The sequence below is a fragment of the Narcine bancroftii genome, chromosome 2, assembly GCF_036971445.1.
Source record: "Narcine bancroftii isolate sNarBan1 chromosome 2, sNarBan1.hap1, whole genome shotgun sequence".
Taxonomy (NCBI): domain Eukaryota; kingdom Metazoa; phylum Chordata; class Chondrichthyes; order Torpediniformes; family Narcinidae; genus Narcine; species Narcine bancroftii.
Window position 1 is genome coordinate 237133739 of NC_091470.1, and position 24360 is coordinate 237158098.

At 37.5% G+C, this 24360-nt stretch overlaps 1 protein-coding gene across 2 annotated transcripts in view; it reads right to left on the reverse strand.

The window, feature by feature from the left end:
* Window positions 1-24360, reverse strand: part of csmd3b (CUB and Sushi multiple domains 3b) — a 927060-nt gene that overhangs the window by 826751 nt on the left and 75949 nt on the right. For both annotated transcript variants that reach the window (XM_069920534.1, XM_069920535.1), the window contains exons 2-3: window positions 23013-23125; window positions 3293-3370 (exon numbers count right to left, since the gene is read on the reverse strand). In XM_069920534.1, coding sequence (XP_069776635.1) covers window positions 3293-3370; window positions 23013-23115 — 181 coding nt within the window. In that variant the 5' untranslated portion in view covers window positions 23116-23125. The remainder of the gene's footprint in view (window positions 1-3292; window positions 3371-23012; window positions 23126-24360) is intronic.

The window sequence follows — 24360 nt, forward strand, 5'->3', positions numbered from 1 at the left end:
AAACTGGTCCTTCAAAGTTTGGCAACCATGGATGATTAGTTCAATGTAGAGATTCAAGAGTTACCACACACCCACACACCCACACACACAAAATTTTCAGGACAACATCATCGAATGTCGCTTAGATGTTTTCAAAGCACTTCATGGAAATAAACTCACCCAGCAATCCCCTGATGAGACAATGATGACATGCCCAGAAACAACCAGTTGAATTGCGAGAGGTGAGAACCCCAGAAATCATTATTTTTCCAGAAGAAACAGTAATTACTAATTTAATAATTCTGGAAAGAACAATGTGCAGTTGAATTTCGAGGCAACCACGTCCGCCAAAACGCTTACACATACAGAACAAGTTCCTTGTGTTTGTTGTTAACATTTCTGTGCCTGCAACTGTGGTGTGAAAAACTCGAAGAACGAGGTGACTATGATGGACGGACAAAATGGGAACCATGAAGAAACCATGGGTGAGAAGCAGTTTCAGTCAGCAATTAGGTTTACTCATAAAAATGGTTTACTAATAAACTGTAAATATTCAGATTTACTTCAGAAACTGTAAAATGATAGTGCGATAATCTGTACATCAGTGGTACTAATTAATAATGCTACAATATAGGGATATATCCACAAAACTACAATCAACCAGTGTCTAGCAAAGCACGAGGTGCCATTAGGTTTTTCAATGATCCTTACTTTGACCACGACTAACGGGAGAAATTGACCGCAATAGAAAAAATCCTTGTGATTTTATTAAGTATATGCCACGAGATTATATTTTTAGTGCATGTAATTGAAGGTGAATACCCAGCTCCATACCATCTTTATTCATGCACACACCTCATTACGTTATTTCTGGTTTCTGCACTTACCTCACATTGGACTTTGGTCTGGACTACGATTCTGTGAAAAGGTGAAAACTTCCACCTGACATGCTCATTTAAGATCATCTGCATGTTGTCTGCTTCACAGATTAAAACTCCTTGGACAGAATGGCCTCAACTGGTCAAAGGCTCCGTGTCTGGGAAACCTCCAACAGGAATATCCTTCCAAGATTATGTTTCATTATCTTTTTAAATCTCCCCTTCAACATATTTCTCCTTAAACCACATCTCACCTTTCATCAGTGTCACAGAAATGACACAACTATGTGAATCACTCCAGTGTTTCTTGTACTCTTTCAAGACCTCTGGTGCAAAGAATTGCATACAATGCTTCAGCTGATATCCAACAAGATAGATATAAAATATAAATTACTTTGTATTTTTGTGGCAATTTACATATTGTCATGGATTCCAAACATACTTTTCTTTGCATAATTAATGTCTGCTACATTGAAAGGTTTGCGCAAGCAGACTGTCAGATCTCTTCACTTCTGCATCCACCATAAAACTCTTCCACTTACCTTATGTGGCCAGTTGTTTCATGCCAAAGTTCAATACTTCAAACTTCTTCACATTAAAACTTGTGAAATAAAACACCTTATGCTACCCGCCTGCTCTGCTCTGCTCTTCTGAATTCAGCTGACACCCTTCTTCATATTTATTTTTCCACATTTTTGACGATTGGTTAAATTTTTGTAAAAGTCTTCCCAATACCCAGGCTATTCATGAATTTAGATTTATTTTAGTGTTCAAACTGATGGGGAATACATATACGTATAATCTGTGGTTTCTTTACTGAAGCAAAACTGGAAAGTACCTCAATATTTATGGTCATCTTTTGAAACTTTTACAGGTCAAAGTGAGAGAACTAAAGAGATTAAATAGGTACATTCTGAAAAGAGCAAGAGAGTCACATTGAGGCCAAGACTGAATCAGCCAGGATTTTATGGAATAATAAAATAATATCAAGGGGTCAAGTAGCTAACAGTTCTTGTTTCCTATGGTCTATTTTGTTGCATCTATCAATATCTTGTAGGTTTATGATTTCAACTGGATAAGGATGGGATTGGGGCTGATTTCAGGGATTGGCATGTTGAATGTTTCTTGCATCTATATTAATTTTCAAAGTTACAGTGGATAATGCAAGAGGAACTGGGCAGGAATTCTATTCATTTATTCATTGGATAAACTTGACCAGTCATTTGGAAAATCACACTGTTTATTTGATTGCATTCTAGTTGTGAAGGAATATACATGAACAATGCCTACTTGCTTTTATTTAGCATTTTAACAAAACGATGCAAGGCATTGGCCAAGAACATTATAAAATACTATTTGACATTGTGCTATAAAAAGAAATATTAAGAAATAAAACAAGAATTTCATTGAAAGGAGTATGTTCAATTTAAAGGAGGGAAACTTATTCAAGGGACTGAGACATTTAAGGATGAACTTTGGACAATACCACAAAATGTTGAGTGATTTTTAAAAAAATGCAAAAGTTAAGACATGGAAATCTTTAAGAGTTGTAAGGTTGAAGGGAGAGATTTGAAGGCAAAGATGAAAATAGACAAATTAAAACATGGAAAGTGAGCATGAGGTTAAAATGCAGGTTACTCCAAGATGTACAAGTCCATGGAAATAGGAGGAGTCAGGAGTGCCTCAGAATGTTCAAACAACATGGAAACAAAATTACGTTTTTGAGTTCCAGTTAACACATGACCTGAAATGTGGAGGAATCAGGTGACATTATTGAGTAAGAATATTATTCCCGAGAATTCGTTTTCAGGAGTTCACTTTGGCATCGAAAGTGGAGCCAGTCATAATAAAAGTTTAATTCAGATTAAAGACAGTTGTCAGAGAGAAGGATGGAATGAACTTTTCATCGTGGCAAGGATCCAGTCCATTTCATGTTCACACCATAACTGCTGAAATATGAAGTTCGTCTCAAAGCATAATGACAATTGGCAAATCTAGCTGTGCTAAGAGATTTCACAAAATACATTTTCATTATATACATTAATTCAGTCCCATGCTAAGTCCTGAATCCTAGCTTCTCGAGTGGGCTTCCATGCATGTGGAGTAATCATCAATGCAAATACATTTTGTCCTATGGCCCATGCACAATAAACATGCAAGAATGATTGAATAATTCAGACCTGATTTGTTCAGGGGTTTGGAGGTGTAACTTTAATAACGTTTTCCACAATCTGGTTCCAAAACAATTATGTCTCTTTCCGTGCGGATAACAAGAACAGTAAGTAGATCCATGCATACGGTCACAAAGCTGTATCCATTACAATGACCAGCAACAAAACAAGATAAAGCACAGAAAACACACAGAGTACACATCACAAATGACACAGACTTATTTCACTATTCTGCTAGAAAAGGTAACAAAAAGGTAGACTCACAGATAGAAAACTTGTTGCTGTTGTCTTTCCCTGGGAACAATTTAACTCCTCTAGATTTAAAATCTATGGACTTTTTCACTATTTAGAAAAACAAACAAAAATACACATCAGAAGAAACAATTGAATATAAAGCTGAATTTTCTTTAAGAATTGTTATTCAATAATCTCCAGTGTTGATGTGATACAATTCATTGCAAGGAAAAGATGAACGTATAAACCACAACCAGCATTATGTCAATATATATTTTTAAAAGCTGCTTCTCAGTTCATTTCCAGTTTCCATCTCATAAGTTTATAGAAAGCTTGAGGAGAAATTTTGACATTCAATAGATGCAAAATATCTGTGATGGGGAAATCTTTGAAAATATACATCCAGAGAGTGAAGATTCTCCAATTAACACAAAATCAGATAGTTTGAAGCATCGCAAGAAAAATTAATGACCCATTTATTTTATTTGACCCAAATCGTGTTTAGGCTATAACTGTTTTATTCAACCTTATAAAACCAAATCTACAAATGTTTTCTTGATATTCTCAAGCAGAATGTTGTGTGTGTTTTTTTAAGTAATCAAGCCCATTTTGAAGTTTATTTAGCTGACTGATTAAAGCAAGACTGATTAAACCGAAGGGGAAAGTAAAACACTAAAATCTGTAGACACCGTGGTTGAAGCGAAACTCACAATGTTGGAGAAACTCAGCAGGTCAAACAGTGCCCTTTATATAGCAAACATAAAAACACATAACCAACGTTTCGTGCTTGAGCCCTTTATCAACATTTGGCCTGCTGAGCTTCTCCAGCATTGTGTTTAAACCAAAAGGGAAATTTAGATGCTGAATTAAAAATAGTCACAATGGGATTTTCAAAATACACAATCATTAATCAACCTTATCACCATGACAAGAATGTTTGCTTGATTTTTGATACAGTTTCAGAGTGTTTTTCTGTAACTTTATTCTAATTCTGTTTTTCATTTTATAATAACACAGGTCATTCAGATGATCAAGTTCATATTGTACCAAAATGTGTAATCCCATTTGTCCCATTCCCCTTCTTATTTCCCATGTACCCTGGAATTTCTTTCATCCCTCACAAGTCACTTCTGATTTATGCTTGATAGAATTTGTACAGGATCCTCCAACCATGGATTATGTAATAAAGCAAGCCTTAGAAGGTTGTGAGCACACCATCTTGAGCACATAAGATGCCGTGACTTGGAATAGTAGTAATGTTCCCCACAGGATTGGTCCTGACATTATTCATGCTCAAAAAGTTATCAGTTGAGAGTCAATTGCTGCATGGAGGAAGAGGAATCAAATTAGTGAATTACTGTGGCTTAGTTACAATGTTCGTCTGAACTTCAGCTGATACACTGAACTTGGAGGAAAGATCAGATCATCTAATTTCTTAGGCATAGAAAGATGCCTTGTATTGCATATCACCATAATTATCAGGTCAGTTCGACCCAGTTTGTTCTGTGCATACAGTATGTATGGAGGATTTATACACGTTCTTTTCTGAAACTGATTGTACTTTGATATTCAAAAATAGTGAAAAATAAATACTTCTCCAAGAACATCTTTATGGCTGCTTATTAAGTTGCAAGTTTTCAAAATGGAAAACCCAGTTTACCAAGTTCCTAATCATCTTGTTTTCAATTGTTTTATTTTTTCCAGAAGTTATAAAGATTGCAGTGAATTTACAGAATTATTTAACATGTACTACATATACAGAGTTTAACTGAATTATGTTAAAGGATTAATTTTCAAAAGATGTTTTGATTAATTTAAATATGACAGTGGAATCAATACTGAACTGGATACAATGCTTAATTCATGATCATGGATACTGAAGTAGTATGGTAGGACGAGTTATATTTGGAACAGTGAAGGGTCCATCACTATTATGCAGATTTATCACACACCTTTACTAATAAATGACAGAAGTGCTGAGCATTATTTTGTTTCTGTTTCTTATTTTCAGTCCCTGTAATAGTGTATTTGGGAGCATCACTGGTTTGATAAGATTGTTTGGTCAGCAAACTGAAAACTATACATTTGTCCTGAAGGGGAAAAATGGGGACTGACTAAGACCATCTCATCTCACAGACTTGGTAAAATAGTACTGGTTCAACTTGGTCAATTATTCAGTCACCCAATAAAATTAAGAATAAAAATGTTTTGAATAGGGCCACTGGAACAAAATTTAATTGAGATGGATATTTGAAGTAAAACTGAATCAATAGAAAACAAAATCAAAAAGAGCCAAATAAAATTGGTTTCATGATTTCCTTTGTGCAATGCTCTACATCATAACAATCAAATACTTCATTTGAGTTGGTCTTTCACAATTACATCTTTAAAACTGGGAAAATATATTTGAAATGAGTCTTCCCCAAGGTCAAAATGCGAGTTTATGATAAATTGGCAATTGGCAGTCTGCTTTAAATGCTACTTCATTTAATGCACAATTCAAATCCTGTAAAAAGAAAACTGGAATTGTTGTAAAACCAATGGCTGATTTTTTTTAACTGAATAAAGCCCCAAATAACCAATGACTTCTGAAGACTTTTTTTAAAATATAAACATTCTAATCAACGCCAGATTCAGGTATGGCGGGGCCGTAGCATTTATTTTAAAGGGGCCCTAAATTGTGCCAGTTAGCACATGTGCAGTCCTAAAGAGTGCCAGTGGCACATGCGTGGTGAAGGGGAAATGTGACTGCTGCTCCGCCCCCATCCCGAGAGAGTTTCTGACGCTGGTTCTGCATGTCCATTTTGGTAAGTATGAAATAGTCTTAATTATTCTGAACAAAATGATGCTAGCTTTCTCAGATCACTATATATTCAACGATTCCCAGTGGCGTACCAAGGGAACATTGCACCTGTGGCAAGAACTAATATTACACACAGCCCCCCCATTAAAATTTTCTTACACATTTTGCACTTACACTTATATTACACTTACAGTGAAATTGTGCCCAACCTTCCTCTCCCCTCCCCTGTTAAAACTTACTTACACATTTTGTAAAAACTGAATTTACTGACAGCTGCAGTGACTGGCGACTGGCACAATCTGGGAGCAATAGCCGTTACTATAGGTAACGAAGATGGCCATTGCTCCCCCATTGAGTCACCATTGTGAGGTGCTGAGGCAGCCCCGAAGCGGCCTGATCAGATGCTGGAGCAGTGCTCAGGTGCTGGCAGCACTGCACCCCTGCTGCTGCATTGGAAGTTAGAGAAGGGGGAAGGCAGCCGCAGCTAGGAGCAAGGCAGTCTGGCGAGGTCAGTGGCGCCCCCTCCCCCACAACTCAAGGTTAGTGATTATAGCCTATTATCACCTTTAATCAGACTATTGTGCAGCAACTGTGAGATAAAAACCCAAAGACTGTGTTAATAACCCTGATTAAAGGTGATATTCAGCTAAAATTGTTAACCTAAAATTTAAGCTTAGCAATTTTAGCCAATTGTCACCTTTTATCAGGGTTATTAACACCATCAGTGTGGATCTTAAAGGTGCTGGACAAAGATGAAAACAAAAAAGTTTCTCATAATTCATAGTGCATAAATGTGGGGGCTCTTAGTATTTGCTACTTTCACTATGTAGCGTTGATAAAAGCTCACACTCGACTGGAGGGAGAGCTAACGCTTTTATTAGCTTACAACACAGGCTTCAGAGGTGTGCAGGGTTTAGGCAGGAAACCAGGGTTATATACAAGGCTGGGCCAGTTGACAGTACAGGACACTTCTAGTGAATCCCAGTTCACTACACACTACTATGTTAATCCAGCCCTGATTCTATTCAGTAAAAAGATCCATTCTTCACTGATTGCAATAGAATTTTCAACAGCAATTATGCAAAATCTACCCAAATTGTAAAAGAACATTGAACAGTACAGCAAAATATCAGTCCTTCTACCAATGATGTGGCACTGATCTACATAAATCTACTCTACTTCATAATCAGTTTAACCCTTTCCAGGCTCACAGCCCATTCCCCTTGATATTCTTACAACCATGAGCCTATCTGAGAGTTGGTCAAATTTCTCTGTTGTACCAGCCTCCACCACCAACCCTGTTTCCAACACATCAAACGAGACCCATTTGTTGCCAGATTTCATTCCAACACGTTCAAGTGTGAAAAGTATTTGGTGGAAAACTTTGCACACTAATTGTTGCTAAGACTCGTGTATTTTGAGGTGGTCAGTTTCTCAGAGTAAGATAAATGTGGATATGAACTGTGGTGGATCCCATTCTTCCAGAATACCACCCCTGCATTCATTCAGCAGTCAATTTCCTGAAGTTACCCAGACATCCTGACAGAAGGATTGTTTTACCACATACAATTAATTTAAAATGAGTAGATAAAACTTCAGCCATTTGATACCCAATAAAATTCAAATTGGTGGAATGCATCAGTTCTTACCTCCATGCTACAAATAGGATATAGGAGAACAAAAAAAAGTGCAAAAGATTTACAAGGATGATATTACGACTGAGAGTGCACAACTATAAAAGGAAATAAAATAACCCAATGGGGCAATTGGCTTGCATATAATGACACAATAGGAAATGTGCATAATTGTGTAAAGTCCAAATAGCAAAATTGTTGATACAAATTTGCAAAATGCATTTGCCATCAAATGAAATGCAATTACATGTGATTTTTTTTTGTTTTCAATTTCCTTTCTAAATTGAGAAGTAAAATCTCATACTGCCCTGCATTTATCTCAATATAAACAATTCACAAACACACTAATGACAAATTGTTAGAAATGGCATCCAATCACAATGAAAATAAATGAATGAGTGTCATCCCAAGAGTGTAAGGAATATGCCACATGAATGAATATTTCAAAAATCATTTTAACTCTATTCAGGATCAGCGACCACAATTCCTTAAAGGTCACTGTGACATGCTCAATTGAAAGTCTTGCAGCTTGAAAGAAATGATCCAGGTGATTAATACTGGAGAAAGAAAGAAATTTTCTCTTCAAAATGTATTCCAATGGTGATAGCGCCTGTGATGTGCAAACATTGATGACAGGAAGTTGGGTAATCACTGGGAACTGTCAAGTGAGAATATGGACAGGACAGAGTTCCCCTCCGACCATTCTCGTCAGTATAATACACACTGCTTTAGAAACAGGAGGGGGTTCTATTACAGTGATCAGGTATGTGGACAAGGAAGATGTTAAATGGATACAAGCCTAAAGTGGTCAAATAGGGTGAATGTAGATAAGCATCATGGTGGACTGGACTGTCAGTGCCCATTTCTATTTTGTCTGTTTCTAGGATTCTTTTCCATACATTTAGCACTTCACCTTCTGCACAATGTCAAAAATGAAGTTTGCATCAGTAGGCAAATGGCAGCATTCCTGCCTTCTTTTCTCAAGCAAAGAAATGCCTTTTTTTTTTGCTGAAGCCTCCTTAAGTATGCTCCCCCCCCCCCCAAATGTGAGCTTCAGAATGAGGCATCTGTTGTGGCTGTTTGTGTCCATTGGTGCTTCTGGGAATGGGGGACCTTGTAGGAGAATCTCCTGTCAATACCTCTGGCTTGGGGATTTAAATTTAGAAATACAGCACAACAACAGCCCCCGCTGTCTCTGCGCAGCCCAAATACACCCATGTGCCAAACCTGAACCTCGTTGGAACATGGGAGGACTCGGAAGCACTCTGAGGAAACCTGCATGGACGCATTGAGGAACGTACAAACTTCTTGCAGACAGTGGCGGATTAAAACCCCTGTCACCTGCACTGTCACAGTGCTGCACTAACCACAATTCTGACAGTACTGCCTCTATAATCTTGATAGCCCCATGTCCTTTTTTCGATCCTACCCCCTGATTCACTTCTGCCTTTTATTTTACTTGATAGCGAATGCTTTCGGCTTGCTATGTTATTTCTGTTGTTTGTCTGACACCATGCTGCTCCTTCATTGTTCTCTTGATTGCCTTCCTTTTGTCCTGCACCAATATCAATGATCATTCACATCTAGTTTGCCTGATCTCCTGTTCCTACCCCTTTAAACTGGTATTTTCACTTTGAGTGCCAGCAGGTTTGGGTTTCCCTTACTTATTCCTGTGAAATAGTAATGCCCAAACTTTAATCTTGACTTCTGCTTGAGGAATATATTTTATTGAACATTGATCTACCCTAAAAATAAAGAGGGTTCTTGGCACTGTTTTTGAAGTGGACAGGATCTTAACTAATATAATTAAAAACACAATATCTATTCATTATTATATTCATGTCTAGAGAACTCAGCAAAGTTGCAACCAGATTTCTAACATCAATATTAGTTAAAAGTACACAACTTCAAACAATATACCACTTCAGCCTGTTTCTCCATTCAATGAGACCAATTACCCAATTAAAAATATCAACCTTCCTCTTATTATATTTTTGATCACCAAAGATATTAAGGAATATCAATCTTGAATTTGAAATGAATAACTAACCTAGCATTATCTGTCCTTTGGGAATGTAAAGCTATAAACTATGAACATTTTCAGCAGAAGGGATTATTTCCCATTTTTACTCTTATATTTTAATTATGTGATATAATGTTTAGACAGAGATAGATTGAGAAAAGCTATTTCTAATGGATGGCTAACTTTCCTTTGCTTTTTCTCTTCCATGAAAACACGACTTTCTCAGTTACAGAGAAACACAACCCATTTTCAGAGAATTCCCACCTTGAAAGTCAGTCCATTGGGTGGAGACACAATTCCAAGGTCTTCTTGCATCTCTCCCAACACTTTCCTTCTCATGGTGTGATCCCCAAAGCTGTGCTCATGAACTCCAGGCCCACTTTGTATTATATTTTTTTTGCAATATTATAGATAACAGTTTGCATTTACTTTGAAGGTGATCTGCAAGCAAACCAGGTAATGCAGATGCAGTAATATTATATTATAATGTCTACTGGTATTAATAGATCCCCAGATGCAAGGACCAGCACTCTAAAATCTTATAAATCCACCAAAACTGTCTTGAAGTCTTTTTGATTGTCCATTGCTTCCAGGTTTTGAAGATTTAGAAATTATTCTGTATTTTTGTATCCAAAATGGATAACCTGATATTTTCAATGAGGAAAATTGCTTTGCATCATTTTGGCCATTCTCCTGAACTGCAATAACAATTTGTATCCCTTTAATTAATCTTTTTCAGGATCAAGGCTTTGCTACTATTTATCACCCACATCTAACTGCCCTTGAGAAGTGGATAATGAATTATCCTTTTGAACCGCAGCAGTGCTGTAGGAGAGTGTGTTCCAGGCTTTGGACAATGCAGCAATGAAGGAAAAAATATAGATTTATAAATCAACTCAGTAAACAAGTTCAAGAGTGGTGTTTCTAAATATCTGAAGCCTTTACCACTCATGACTCAGTCTCTAATAATTCAGACACAATAAGACACCACAAAGCCTATCCTTACAACATGAGTTCCTGCCCATCAGCTCAACCTATATCTTATTGTTCAATTGATTTTCTAACTAAATCAATGATTTGCTTTCATTTTGATATGGTTTAATTTTAACTCAGTTACTAAGAAAATATTTTATCTAATGCTTTCTGAAAGCACAAATGAATAACTACCAGAAACATTGCCCTCTCCAAACCTTGAATCGCCACTTCCTTAAATTCAATCAGATTTGTTATGCATGAGCTATCATTTACAAGTCCATTTCAAAACCAGTGCTAGCTCCAGGCCAAAATAAGCAAGGACGTTGGATTGAAATTGTTTTCAGAATACATATTATTGCTGAAATATAATTAGGCAGAAGTTATAAGAATGTCAAATAACATTTTAATGAAGTAGTTTTGAAAATAAGATTCAAATTAAAAATTAGTGAACACAAAATCCTTCAATTAGATCATTTTGCCAATCTGTTTTCAAATAAATGAATGCAAATATTATGCTGCAGATTAAGTGAAGTGGCCTAAGGGGGGATATCTCGGAATACAGGGCAGCCATAAATAATTAGATCAGCAGAACAAATAGAAATAATTTTTCAAGACCTTCAACATTTTGATGAATAAGGAGGTTGGTTGATGCCTGAAGTAAAAGTTACCAGTTCATATTAGCATGCTACCTTTCCAATCACAGTAACATTTACAGACAATTAAATAAAAAGAAAATTGAAATAAAAAAAACGTCAGTACAACTCTTGTTGGGTGAATGGCAACTTTTCCATCTGTCACTCTTCTTTGTCCCTGGTCTTCATGGCCAGGGGCCAAGTCCATATTACTTGGAAATGGCCTCTTTGATCCAACACAAAATGAGACCTGGTGTGGCATCATTAAACTCAATGTGGGGGGTTTTCCATTTTGCAGTTCATGTCAGTTAGCACAATGCTATTGTAGCACTAGCAACCTGGGTTAGAATCTGGTGCTGTTTGTAAGGAGTTTATACATTTTTCCTGTGACCTGTGTGGATTTTCTCGGGGTGCTCAGATTTCTTCCCACCCTCCAAAAATGTTCGGAGATTGTCGGTATTGGGCTGCGTCGGTTCATGGGCTGGAAGGGCCATCTACCCTGCTGTATCATTAACATTTACTTTTCAAACATTTTATTGGTTTTAACATATGCAAAATACATAGGTAAATATGGTAATAATAAAGTAAATTAATACCAAGTTAGAAGTATCAAAAAACTATGAACAGGTACATATGAATCCATGTTATTACATGGAACAAAAGTTTAAGGAATCCACTACTAATAATAACTATGGGGCCATTTAAAAAAAAAAAGATAATTAATCTACAAATTTTGAAAATAATTAAGGACAACAAAGAGAAAGAAAGTTAAGATCCATTGTAGTAGTAGAAAGCTATTTCCCCCCCCCCCCCCCAAAGACAGGCCATCACATCTGACAATCATCGAGTATGAGTGGGAGGGACAGCATCTTTCCATCTCAGCAAGATGGCCCTTCTAGCAATAAGGGCAGCAAAAGCCACAACACGGGATTGTCAAAAGAAGTCAATATTAAATCCACTGGCCCACTCACTCCAAATATAGCAATGAAAGAGAAAGAAGTCAAATTAATACTAACAAAGAGGTGTGAAATACCTCGTCAGAATTTAAAGAGATGATGACATAACCAAAACATACATCTTCCTCAGTTATGCATTTATCACATTTAAAGGAAATATTGGGATAAAACTGAGCTAAATGAACCTTTGAAAAGTGGATTATCTTAAATTGAATTAATGAGTGCCTAGCACAAAGAGAAGATGAGGGAATGTGTTTCAAAAGAGAATCCCATGTAGTTTCAGCAAATGGATGTTGAAAGTCTGAGTCCCATATTTTCTTAACACCACCCAGGGAATTATCCCTAGCTCTTAAAAGTTATTCATAAAGGACAAAAAGCAATCCTTTATAATTAGGTTTAAAATTATATACTTCCTAAATAAGGTTAAATCCTGGGGAAGCTTCAACATTAAAGAACTTAAGAAGTTCCTATTCTGTAAATAATAAAAGTGATGTTTAGGTATTTTAAATCTAATGGATAATTGTTCAAAACAGCAAATTATGATCAATATATAAATCTAGAAAAGATTGGATACCCAAGCTTAGCCACGGAGTATAAGTGATATCTTAGACCATAGGGAAAAAAAGGAGTTGTTTAGAATAGGGCCAAAAATAAAAATAAAAATTAAAAATAAAAACCAAAATGTTTTCTAAATTGTAACCAAATTCTCAAAGTCTGTCTGACTACCAAATACCAGTTACCTTGGAAGCAAAAAAAAGGCAAGGGAGCTCCACGTATCAAAAGGAGAGAATAATTACCTAAAATTTTAAAAATTAAAACAATAAATTAAATTTGGAAATAAGTCAGTTAAAAATAATCAAATTACTATGTTAATTATTTGGAAGGTTATAATAAAATGTATGGGGAAATATTTTGCATCAATATAGATCAATGAAAATTGAGTGCGAGATAGTTTCATCAGGCACTGTCCAGAGAATCAAACAGGTGTAGCATGAGGAAGTTTAAAAAGTGAGTTATTAATTGTATAAATTATATATTCATTTGAAAGGTTAGAGTCCACACACTCCTGGCCATATTAATAGTGTTGAAGCTGACCTGGGACAGCACATTGATGCAATGATGAAGAAAACACACCAATGCCTCTATTTTCTTAGAAAATGAAGGAAGTTCAGCACAACCCCCTTGTCCGTCAACAAGCTCTACAAAAGTTCCTTTGAAAGCATACTTACTGGATACATTACAGCATCATGGCACAGGAGCTGGTCAGATCAAAATTGAAATATATTGTAGAAGGAGGTGAATGCAGCTCAGCAAATATTGCAACTTCTGTCCCGGTCACCCACTCCATAGAAAAGGTAGTAAACATACCAAAAGATCCATTACACACCCCAGACACACTCTTTTCTTCCACCTTCAATTGGGAAGGTTTAAGAGTGTGAAACCATACATTAAACTTAAACAAAAATTGTCCCTGCAGCCATCAGGGACCTGAATGAACCCCATAACAGTGTTCTCATGCTGCCCCTACTTGGTGTGAAATGCCCTTCCTTTTCATTGTAATTCTATAATCTATAAATTGTGCTCAACACATGCCTGTATGCAATCCTCAACATTACGTGTTGGTCTGTTTGCAGAACCCTTCTCTCTATACGAGATATCTTGTGATAAAATGAACTTAAACATCAAATAGATAACAGTTTGCATTTACTTTGAAGGGAAGCAGCAAATTATGCATGAGGTGCAAGAAGAACTAAACAGTGCCTATTCTTTGGCTTGGCTTCGCGGACGAAGATTTATGGAGGGGGTAAATGTCCACGTCAGCTGCAGGCTCGTTTGTGGCTGACAAGTCCGATGCGGGACAGGCAGACACGATTGCAGCGGTTGCAGGGGAAAATTGGTTGGTTGGGGTTGGGTGTTGGGTTTTTCCTCCTTTGCCTTTTGTCAGTGAGGTGGGCTCTGCGGTCTTCTTCAAAAGAGGTTGCTGCCCGCCAAACTGTGAGGCGCCAAGATGCACGGTTTGAGGCGTTATCAGCCCACTGGCGGTGGTCAATGTGGCAGGCACCAAGAGATTTCTTTAGGCAGTCCTTGTACCTTTTCTTTGGTGCACCTCTGTCACGGGGGCCAGTGGAGAGCTCGCCATATAACACGATCTTGGGAAGGCGATGGTCCTCCATTCTGGAGACGTGACCCATCCAGCGCAGCTGGATCTTCAGCAGCGTGGACTCGATGCTGTCGACCTCTGCCATCTCGAGTACTTCGACGTTAGGGATGTAAGCGCTCCAATGGATGTTGAGGATGGAGCGGAGACAACGCTGGTGGAAGCGTTCTAGGAGCCGTAGGTGGTGCCGGTAGAGGACCCATGATTCGGAGCCGAACAGGAGTGTGGGTATGACAACGGCTCTGTATACGCTTATCTTTGTGAGGTTTTTCAGTTGGTTGTTTTTCCAGACTCTTTTGTGTAGTCTTCCAAAAGCGCTATTTGCCTTGGCGAGTCTGTTGTCTATCTCATTGTCGATCCTTGCATCTGATGAAATGGTGCAGCCGAGATAGGTAAACTGGTTGACCGTTTTGAGTTTTGTGTGCCCGATGGAGATGTGGGGGGGCTGGTAATCATGGTGGGGAGCTGGCTGATGGAGGACCTCAGTTTTCTTCAGGCTGACTTCCAGGCCAAACATTTTGGCAGTTTCCGCAAAGCAGGACGTCAAGCGCTGAAGAGCTGGCTCTGAATGGGCAACTAAAGCGGCATCGTCTGCAAAGAGTAGTTCACGGACAAGTTTCTCTTGTGTCTTGGTGTGAGCTTGCAGGCGCCTCAGATTGAAGAGACTGCCATCCGTGCGGTACCGGATGTAAACAGCGTCTTCATTGTTGGGGTCTTTCATGGCTTGGTTCAGCATCATGCTGAAGAAGATTGAAAAGAGGGTTGGTGCGAGAACACAGCCTTGCTTCACGCCATTGTTAATGGAGAAGGGTTCAGAGAGCTCATTGCTGTATCTGACCCAACCTTGTTGTCTATTAATATACCTGAAAAGGCTGAGGACCCTGTAATATCTGTCTCTGAAGACATCAGGCCCTGATGGCATACCTGGCAGTGTACTGAAAATCTCCACCAACCAACTAGCTAGAGTGTTCACAGACATTTTCAAGCTCTTGTTGTTGCCATCAGAGGTTTGCACCTGCTTCAAAAGGGCATCGATCATCCCTGTACCCAAGAAGAGTCGTGTGAGCTGCCTCAACAACTACAGCCCAGTAGCATTAATTTCTACTGTGATTAAATGTTTTGAGGCACTAGTTATGGCCAAGTTAACACGTATTTAAGCAAAGATCTTGATCCGCTACTATTCACCCATCATCACAGTTGCTCCACAGCAGATGCAATATCGCTGGCTCTCCACTCAGCTCTGGATAACCTCAAACAACAATTCATACATACGGCTGCTCTTCATTGTCTACAGTTTGGCTTTCAAAACCATTTCTCCCTCAGTGCTGGTCAAGAAGCCACAAGCTCTAGCTCTCTGTATCCCACTCTGCAACTGGATCCTTTACTTCCTCAGTAGAAGACCACAGTCAGTACAAATTGGAAACATCTCTTCATTGACTTACAATGCAAGCACACTTTTCTACACATTATACACCCGTGGCTGCATGGCCAGCCACAATCCCAATGCTATCTCTAAGTCTATCAGTGACACCACAGTTGTCGGCAGAATCACAAATGGCATTGAGGAAGTGAACAGGAGGGAAATAGATCAGCTCATGGAATGGTGTAATGACAACAATCTTGTGCTCAACATTAGTAAAACCAAAGATAAGATACTGGACTTCAGGAGGAAGTCATGGGAACACAACCCAGTCCTCATCAAGGGCTCTGTAGTGGAGAAGGTCAAGAAATTCAAATTCCTGGGTATCCACATTTCTGAGGATCTGTCCTGGAGCCTCCACATTGATGCCATCATCAGAGGGTATAATTTTGTGAGATGCCTGAGGAAGTTGGATATGTCACCGGAGAGTCTCAAACTTCTACAGGTGAACCGTGGAGAGCATTCTGGCTGGTTGCATCACTGCCTGGTATCTATTCTAATCTATTATCCTGAAAGAATCAACATTTTAAAAAAATAAAGTAGGCAGCTATTGATTTTTCATTTTCAAATGTGATTATAACAATTTTAATGCTTCAATGGAAAAAAGAAGCAAACAATGCAACTTGTGCACAAAAATCATGAGAGCATGTGAACTTTGCCTTCTTATTGATCAGCAAGATAATTATTCACCCTTTTTCTCACCTGAAGATAGGGTATAATTCATGAGTTTGTTGGGGCTTTTGAGTTACTGCAAATGGGCTTATGAACTCTCCAGGAGTTAAAGCTCATCTCTATTCTATACATCCAATTTTTTTTGAATATTTTATTAAAGTTTTAAGAACATATAGGACTCAATCAAAATAATAATAGTGAATATAAAATCATAGAAAAACATTTATATGGTCTGAAAAAAAGTGTCCCTTGTCCCGTGCCCCCTCCCCAGATTTGATTAAAAAGGGCACTGACCACAGGGAAGAGGGAGATAAAAAAGAAAAGAAATATAAGATAAAGCAACAGTCAGATCTCAGAATCACATCATTTTAAAATAATTATATTTCTAATAAGGAGCATACTAATTGACAAATATCAAAATAAATTATACACTCTGGGCACACAAGTAACCTAAACACGATTGCCAAATTTCACTGAGCATACTAGATCTATTCGTAAAACAATAAATATTCTTCTCAAGGGGAATACAACTTCGCACTTCCATGTTCCAACAACCAATGTGACGTAGGGAATCAGATTTCCATGTTACCACTATACATTTCCTGGCCATTGACAACACAATTTTAATAAATTTAGATTTACTTTTGGAGAAGTTTACTTTTAATACTGCCAAATTCTCCAGAAGAAAAAATTCCAGGTCTAGAGGGAAGTTCACCCCAACAAGTTTTGTCTCAATCTTCCCCTAATTCCATTCAAAAGGGTCTTAATTTCGTACATAACTAGATAGAATGCAAAAAGTTACCATCATCTATCACACATTAAAACACTTATCAGAAAATTCTGGTTTACTTTTATGTATCTTTTGAGGTGTGAGATATAATTGATGCAGAAAATCATAATGAGTCAGTCTATATTTAGAATTATGGTAGTCATTCTATCTACACAGATTTGACCTGCATTGTGGATCAAATACGATGCCCAAATCCCAACTCTCCCTCGAACTTATCCAATTAATGCAAATTCAAGTTCTTGACTAAATGATTTTAGTTCTGATAATTCAACCTAGTTACACAAATAGCCACTCTCTCACCAGTGTACCATAATAGCCTCAGCCCACCACTGCGAAACTCAAAGATCGTCTCAATCTGCACTGCATGTGAACCAAATATATCACAGGTGAAAAGTCAGTGTACCAACTAATACTACAACACTAGTGGGTTTTTTTTCTTATTACAAAGATTTTCATTAAATGATTGGGCATAAACCAAAGCAGTAGATGGGAACTAGGTCGTGTTCCCCTGACTTCCTCCTGAAGTCCACAATCATCTCCTTGGTTTTGCTGACATTGAGCACAAGGTTGTTGTCATTACACCATTCAATGAGCTGATCTATCGCCCTCCAGTATGCTTCCTTATTTGCCATTTGTGAATGTTCTGACATCTATGATGTCATCAGCAAACTTGCTGATAGCATTGGAATTGTGTCTGACAACACAGTAATGGATATATAATGAGTAGAGCAGTGGGCTAAGCATACATCCTTGGGGTGCACCTGTGTTGATGATCAATGAGGAGGAGATGTGGTTTCTGATTACTGCTGAATGTGGTCTTCCAATGAAGTAGTCAAGGATCCAGTTGCAAGGGGGGATAGAGAGGCCAAGAGTTTGTAGCTTCTTGACCTTCTATTGAAGGCCGAGCTATAGTCCATGAAGAACAGCCATGTGTATGAATTGCTGTTTTCAGGGTGATCCAGAGCTGAGTAGAGAGCCAGCAATATTGCATCTGCTGTGGAGCGATTGTAACAATAAGTGAGTTGCAGCAGGTTCAGATCTTTGCTTAGGTACATGTTAATTCTGGACATGATCAACCTCTGAAAGCATTTCATCACAGTACAAGTTAATGCTACTGATGCCTTGCAAAGATTCACCCTCTTGAATGATGTTCTGTCATCGCCCTCAGAGATAGATATCACAGGGATTCTAATAGGCACTGTGGCACCATGACGTCAATATAATAACAACAACAAACTAGATGATTTAAAATTTCTCATGGGGGAATATAATAATAGTTGGATTACAAATTCTGAAAAGGTGCTGTGTGGTTTTTCTGCTGAAATACTCCAAGATATTTATCAACATGGACTGAATTACTCCTGTTTGGACAGGAGATTTTGGGACATGATTTATCCTGAGGGTACAATCAATTACAATACATCTTAAAACATTCACCAATTAAGGAGTGTGCTTCCTACAATTTATAAATCATAGCTTATTATTTATCTTGTGCTGAGGAATGAAAGTGATTCTGCAAATTAGCCCCAACACTGTGCAACAGTAAATATTGAAAGCCTCAATGCTCCACACTTCCACTGACTGCTGTTAATCTAGTGTTACTTTTAATCCAATTCATCATTTTGGAATACAACTTTGAAATAACAAATTTTACTGAAGTTTGCAACCTGACCTGCTGAGTATTTTCAATATTTTCTAGTTTTACTGAAGATAGCTCAGAGTGAATTTATCACATTGGTTGTAATGCTAATGGGTCTTGGAGGTCAATCCACAGGACTATAAGAGTGGCAGAGAGGATCACGGAAAGCCTTCCATCCTTCCCTCCCCCCCCCCCAACCTACATTGACACATTTTACTGGGATGGTTGTCTGAAGAGGGTTCACAATAGGGGAACCCCTTCTTCCATACACACAGCATCTTCCAGCTGCTTCCCTCAGGAGCACCAGAGCCACCACCATAAGGTTGAGGAATAGCTTCTTCTAACAGGCAGTGAGAATGCTGAACGATCAAAGGACCTGCTCGCCCTAACTGTCTGAGACGCTCATATTCACCAAATAATATTTATATTGTTAGTCAGTTTATGTGTCATGTCTATGTGTTTTGCGACAAGGACCGGAGAACACTGGTTAGTCTTACAATCAGATGACAAACTTGACAAGACTTGATCTTGGGGTTTATTAACTGGGCTTGGCTCTTTACTGAACTGTTCCATTATCACTACCATTGAAAAGGAAAGTGAAATCAATTGAATGAAAACAACAGGACATTATCTCTTTTATTAATAAAAATAATTCTTTGTCAATCATCTTCAGTTCCTTGTCAACTAAGAAACTATAATAGAAGGATGAAGGTAGAAAAAAATTCAAGTAGTAAACTTTTGCATTTGTTTTATTTCATCCAAGGTTCACATCAATTTGGATTATATTTTATGATGTCATCTGCTGTAAAATGAGAATATAACTTCCATAAATAACTATTTTCACTAGTACAAAGACTCTTAAGATATTCCAGCAAACACTGACAAGAAAATGTGAGCATAAAATAATTCATGCTGTGAAAAATGTTTAAGTGTCAGACAAGAGCAAATCTATAATTTTAATTTTTGGTTGCTAAGAAAAGCTGTGCCTCCAGTTTCCATTAAAAATCCAATTTCAATAGGAAGATTGTGATTTTAATAAAGTAGGATTTTATTTCACTGACCATGTTGATTTTTTTTAAATGACACAAGGTAAGCTGTTGCAAATGAAATGATGACCGTCATCGTGCAAATTTGGACCTTGTGCTAGATTCAGGCACATTAAAAATAATAATACACAAGTACCAATGTTAAGATCACAATGGTCTAGTAATCTGATAAGCCAGTTGAAGCTAAATCTGCTTTTAAATTTCCAGGCAAAGAACAGAAGTTGACATGGAAATTCTATAAAACAAAAATCCACTTGGTTGTTTTGTGAAGTTTCACCCCCAGATTTACAGACCTTGCCCTAATATTATCAACAGGCTTGAGGTGTGACAGCAGCAGATCTTTCCCCAGTGGAGAATTTTCTCAATGTAAACAAGGCAAAAGAGAAATGTAATGACACGGAGTAAGCATTGTACATGTAGCCTGTGTGGCTTACATGAATTTCATTGTTTGCAAATTTGCCCTCACTTCAAAAAACCCCAAATAATAAAGGCACAAATCAACTGAGATTCTTAATGTTAGATCCAAAGTTATGTGGAACATGTAACAATTCAGTACAGGAACAGGCCAATCATCCCATCATGCATTTGCTCACCATGACACCAAACTAAACATCCCATTTGCCTGCACATGATCTGTATCCCCTGTACTGTCTAAATGCCTCATCACTTCTGCCACCACCCCTGGCAGTGTGTTCCAGATGGGCTGGGTGTAAATAAACTTGCCTCGTGTCTCTTTTAAAATGTTCCCCTCCTCACTGTAAAGCTACACTTCCACCCTGGTAAAAAGCCTAACAATCCTATGACTTAGATAAATTGATATATTTCCATCATGTTGCCCCTCAGACTCTAACACTCCAGAAAAAAGTGTAATTTTGCCTAACTATTGCATATAGATTTGTTGTGAACCTCTTCTACACCCTCTCCATAATCTTCATATAGAGTGGCAATTGATTTCATGGTTCAAACTGCCATGCACCCAGTGACATCACACCATACAAATCTGCTAGGATTATAAACAGTCCCGTACAATGGATTGTTTGGTGGATCTCCTTTCTTTTCTTCAACTAATAACAGATGTGGTGATTTGTGTGTGGTTATTCCTATGAGCTCAGCCTCGAAAGTGGTAAAATATTTAAAACAAATGAGTAAATGGGGTGCATCTTTCACATGTCAACATTTGGATGGCACATCCAAGTGGTTCTAATGTTATGCCCGATATTCTCTTTCAAAATTTGCTGAAACAAAAACTTCGCTGTTGCTCAGATATTCAGCACAAAATAGTTTCTGACACTCAATTTTCTTTCACAAGTTTGAAAATTATCTGAGAATGAGGAATATAATCTTTAAGGATGAAGAGCAGAAAGTGACGAGTATGATCATCATGGATGCATTTGAGAATATTTATGAAGGCAGCTGCGATATCAAATGATTATCAGTTGCACTATTTGGATGCTGTGCATTGTACGAGTTTCATGCTGGAGTATATTGAAATCAGGATTTACTGCTAGCTCAGTACAATATCAGAATGAATTCTCAAAATGTTCCTCAATATGCTGTAACAGCAAAATACACATGAATGTTTTTCTCCAATTAATATCAGGACCTCCACTCGTTCTATCTTAATGGACGAAATGCTTTTGCAATGATCATATTACTTCTTGTTTTGGAGTTAATTTACATTCCCACCTGAAATGAGATTAACTTTAAATCTTGGACACATGGGGCTCACCAATTGGTAGCTGTTTGCATAAAGCCATATCAAATGGAGTTACTTTTGTTGAAGATGTCTGGGATATGCTGAGGTACAGTTATTTACTTCACAATGGTAATCCACTTATGATATAGTTCACAGGATAATGTTGGAAACAGCAGCAGGAGGCTGTGTGAAATGCTCCATAAGGGAAATAACCACCATAAAAAATAAATTATTTTTCAAGGCAGCATTTCTTTCTGGGTAATTTTAAAAGATATCGCAAAATAATCAATTTTCTGGATCATTTTAATCTAACTTTTGATTACTACAGTAGTCTTCCTTTTTTTGCTTCTGATTGTTGTCTAAAATAAACACATGTATTTTAACATTTATTCCCAGATTTGTCCTTCATGTAACGTCTTGACATTCTTGATGAAATTTACATCCAGGTCTTTAAGAACTGAGCATACATTATGGCTTGTCGGAGCAACATTGAGATATTCCCATTTTGTTCAGAGTACTGCCTTCAATTCATGATGTTGATAGCTTGTCCTCTTATTTACTGATGTACCACCAAACAGTTGAAAGGCACCAAAAAATAATTTAAAAGTATAAAAGCGCTGCTCTTAGAGTCCAGAGTAATAAAGAAATATAGAACTGAATGGATTGAGGAATTGAGATTCACCCCATTTAGAGGATTTTCCTTGATGTAAGCCAGGAACAATCTTCGAAAGAAGATTCAAAACATACATTTCATTTGCAATTTCATTGTTATCATTGCAGATAGTAACCCACACATTCTATTTAACAGTCAACCAGCAATTTTCTGCAGTAATTTATAAATTGAACTCTCAGGCAAAGTTAATATGAATTGCAATCACCTTGAATTGATAAGAAAATATTTTTCAACTCCTTTACACTTCGCAAGGAGTGAACAGGAACTCACAAGAATGAACTGGTCCCCCCCAAAAAAAATCAACAGGAGTCAGGAAATCACTGCATTGCTTTTAAGTTAACCTGAATAATGATAATAAGCATGATCTGTCGTAATGCAAGATGTGGCAGAACTGCTTTGAACAGGAAAACAAAATGTTGACGAACCCCAACTTCACTGACAAATTTGGCTCTGCACTCTGAAGATTATTCTTTTACAATTGCCACTTTCTTATTTTGGATAAAGACATGCATCATTTTACGACTTGTTTTAAATGTGTCCATAACGGCTGAAAGTTTGCAGCTCAATGTATCTGTTTTAGTCATTGCAAAAAAAATCATTCAAGTTAAGCATCATTTCCCTGTGTAAACATACCTTGATATTGAGCGCTGAATCCCCTGTGCCTGTGGTTGTTGTCGGATATAAAGTGCAGCCTAAGCCAGTTTTTACTGCTGATAATGGGTGGAGGCAGATTCATTCCCGACAACCTGCAAGAATCCAAAATGGAAATGTTTTGGTTATTATCAGCAAATTTATTGTTCTCTGTCATTCACGTTTTTATCTTTCATTTGCATCATCTCCTGGGTCAATGTCAGAATTAAAGGAAACAGTTTGGTTGGATGGAAGGGGTAATATTAATCTTCACATAAAGATTGCGTGTTTAAATTTTAAAGTATTAATCAAACAAGTGAAGCTTTTGTGAAAAACAAAGCAGTGTTGATTTTTTTTGGCACATCTTCTAAATAGGCTTGCATTTAAAATGCATGGATATTGTTGAATTAACTTATCAATATCAGGGGAATACCACGTTGCTCTCCCCATTAAAAACAAAATGCTTGTTACATAGCATATTTCACCAATATTTAAAAAGCAAATGTTATTTATGTACTGCAATCATTAATGCTCAGTTCTATTTCAAGGTAGACAAGAGGTCTCCAGATGCTGGATATAGAAGCAGACTCATCAGCCCACCTAGTAAGCTCTGCCATTTTATCATGAGCTGAATCATCCCCAACTCAGTCCCAATCCTCAGCCCACTCCCTGTAATCCTTGATGCCCTGACTAATCAAATACGTCAATCTCTATAATCTCAAAAGTACCTTTTGCTTTCGACTGATGCGGCATAGCCTGTTAACTTTCTCCAGCAGTTATGTGCTGCACTCAATGCAAGATCACTCTGTTTACCTGAATTTCACTTCTTTACACAATAAATTAATAGCAAAACTTTTCAACAGGGACCATTGGCCAAAATCCAAGGATAGAAATAAAACAGGTGCAATCTAGTTTCATTCATGATACTTGTTCAGTCTGTTGTGTTTTTTTTTTTACTACTGGCTAACAATGCATCCTGCACTTCCATTTTATTATTGTACTGCCTACTGTACTTGAGTATGGGTACACGTGACCAGATGGTTTGCAAAATAAAGTGTGTCATTCCATCTCAGCTTATATGACCAAAAAAAGTCAAAAAACATTGCAAAATGACAACTTGATTCAAGCTTTGAGCCAAAAGTATAGAAAATGGGAGTGCAAGCAGTCGGCAATAGCAACTCACAGTTAAAGAGCTAATTCTACCTACAGGTTGTAATTACTGAGAAATTTAGTCAAATACAGTACAAGTCAAACATTAACAGAGAGTAAAGTAAGTCATTGGTTCAACCTGAGGGTGCAATTTATGATTCAGTACAAGCATCAATTGCTGATTGCACTCCACTCCACACAA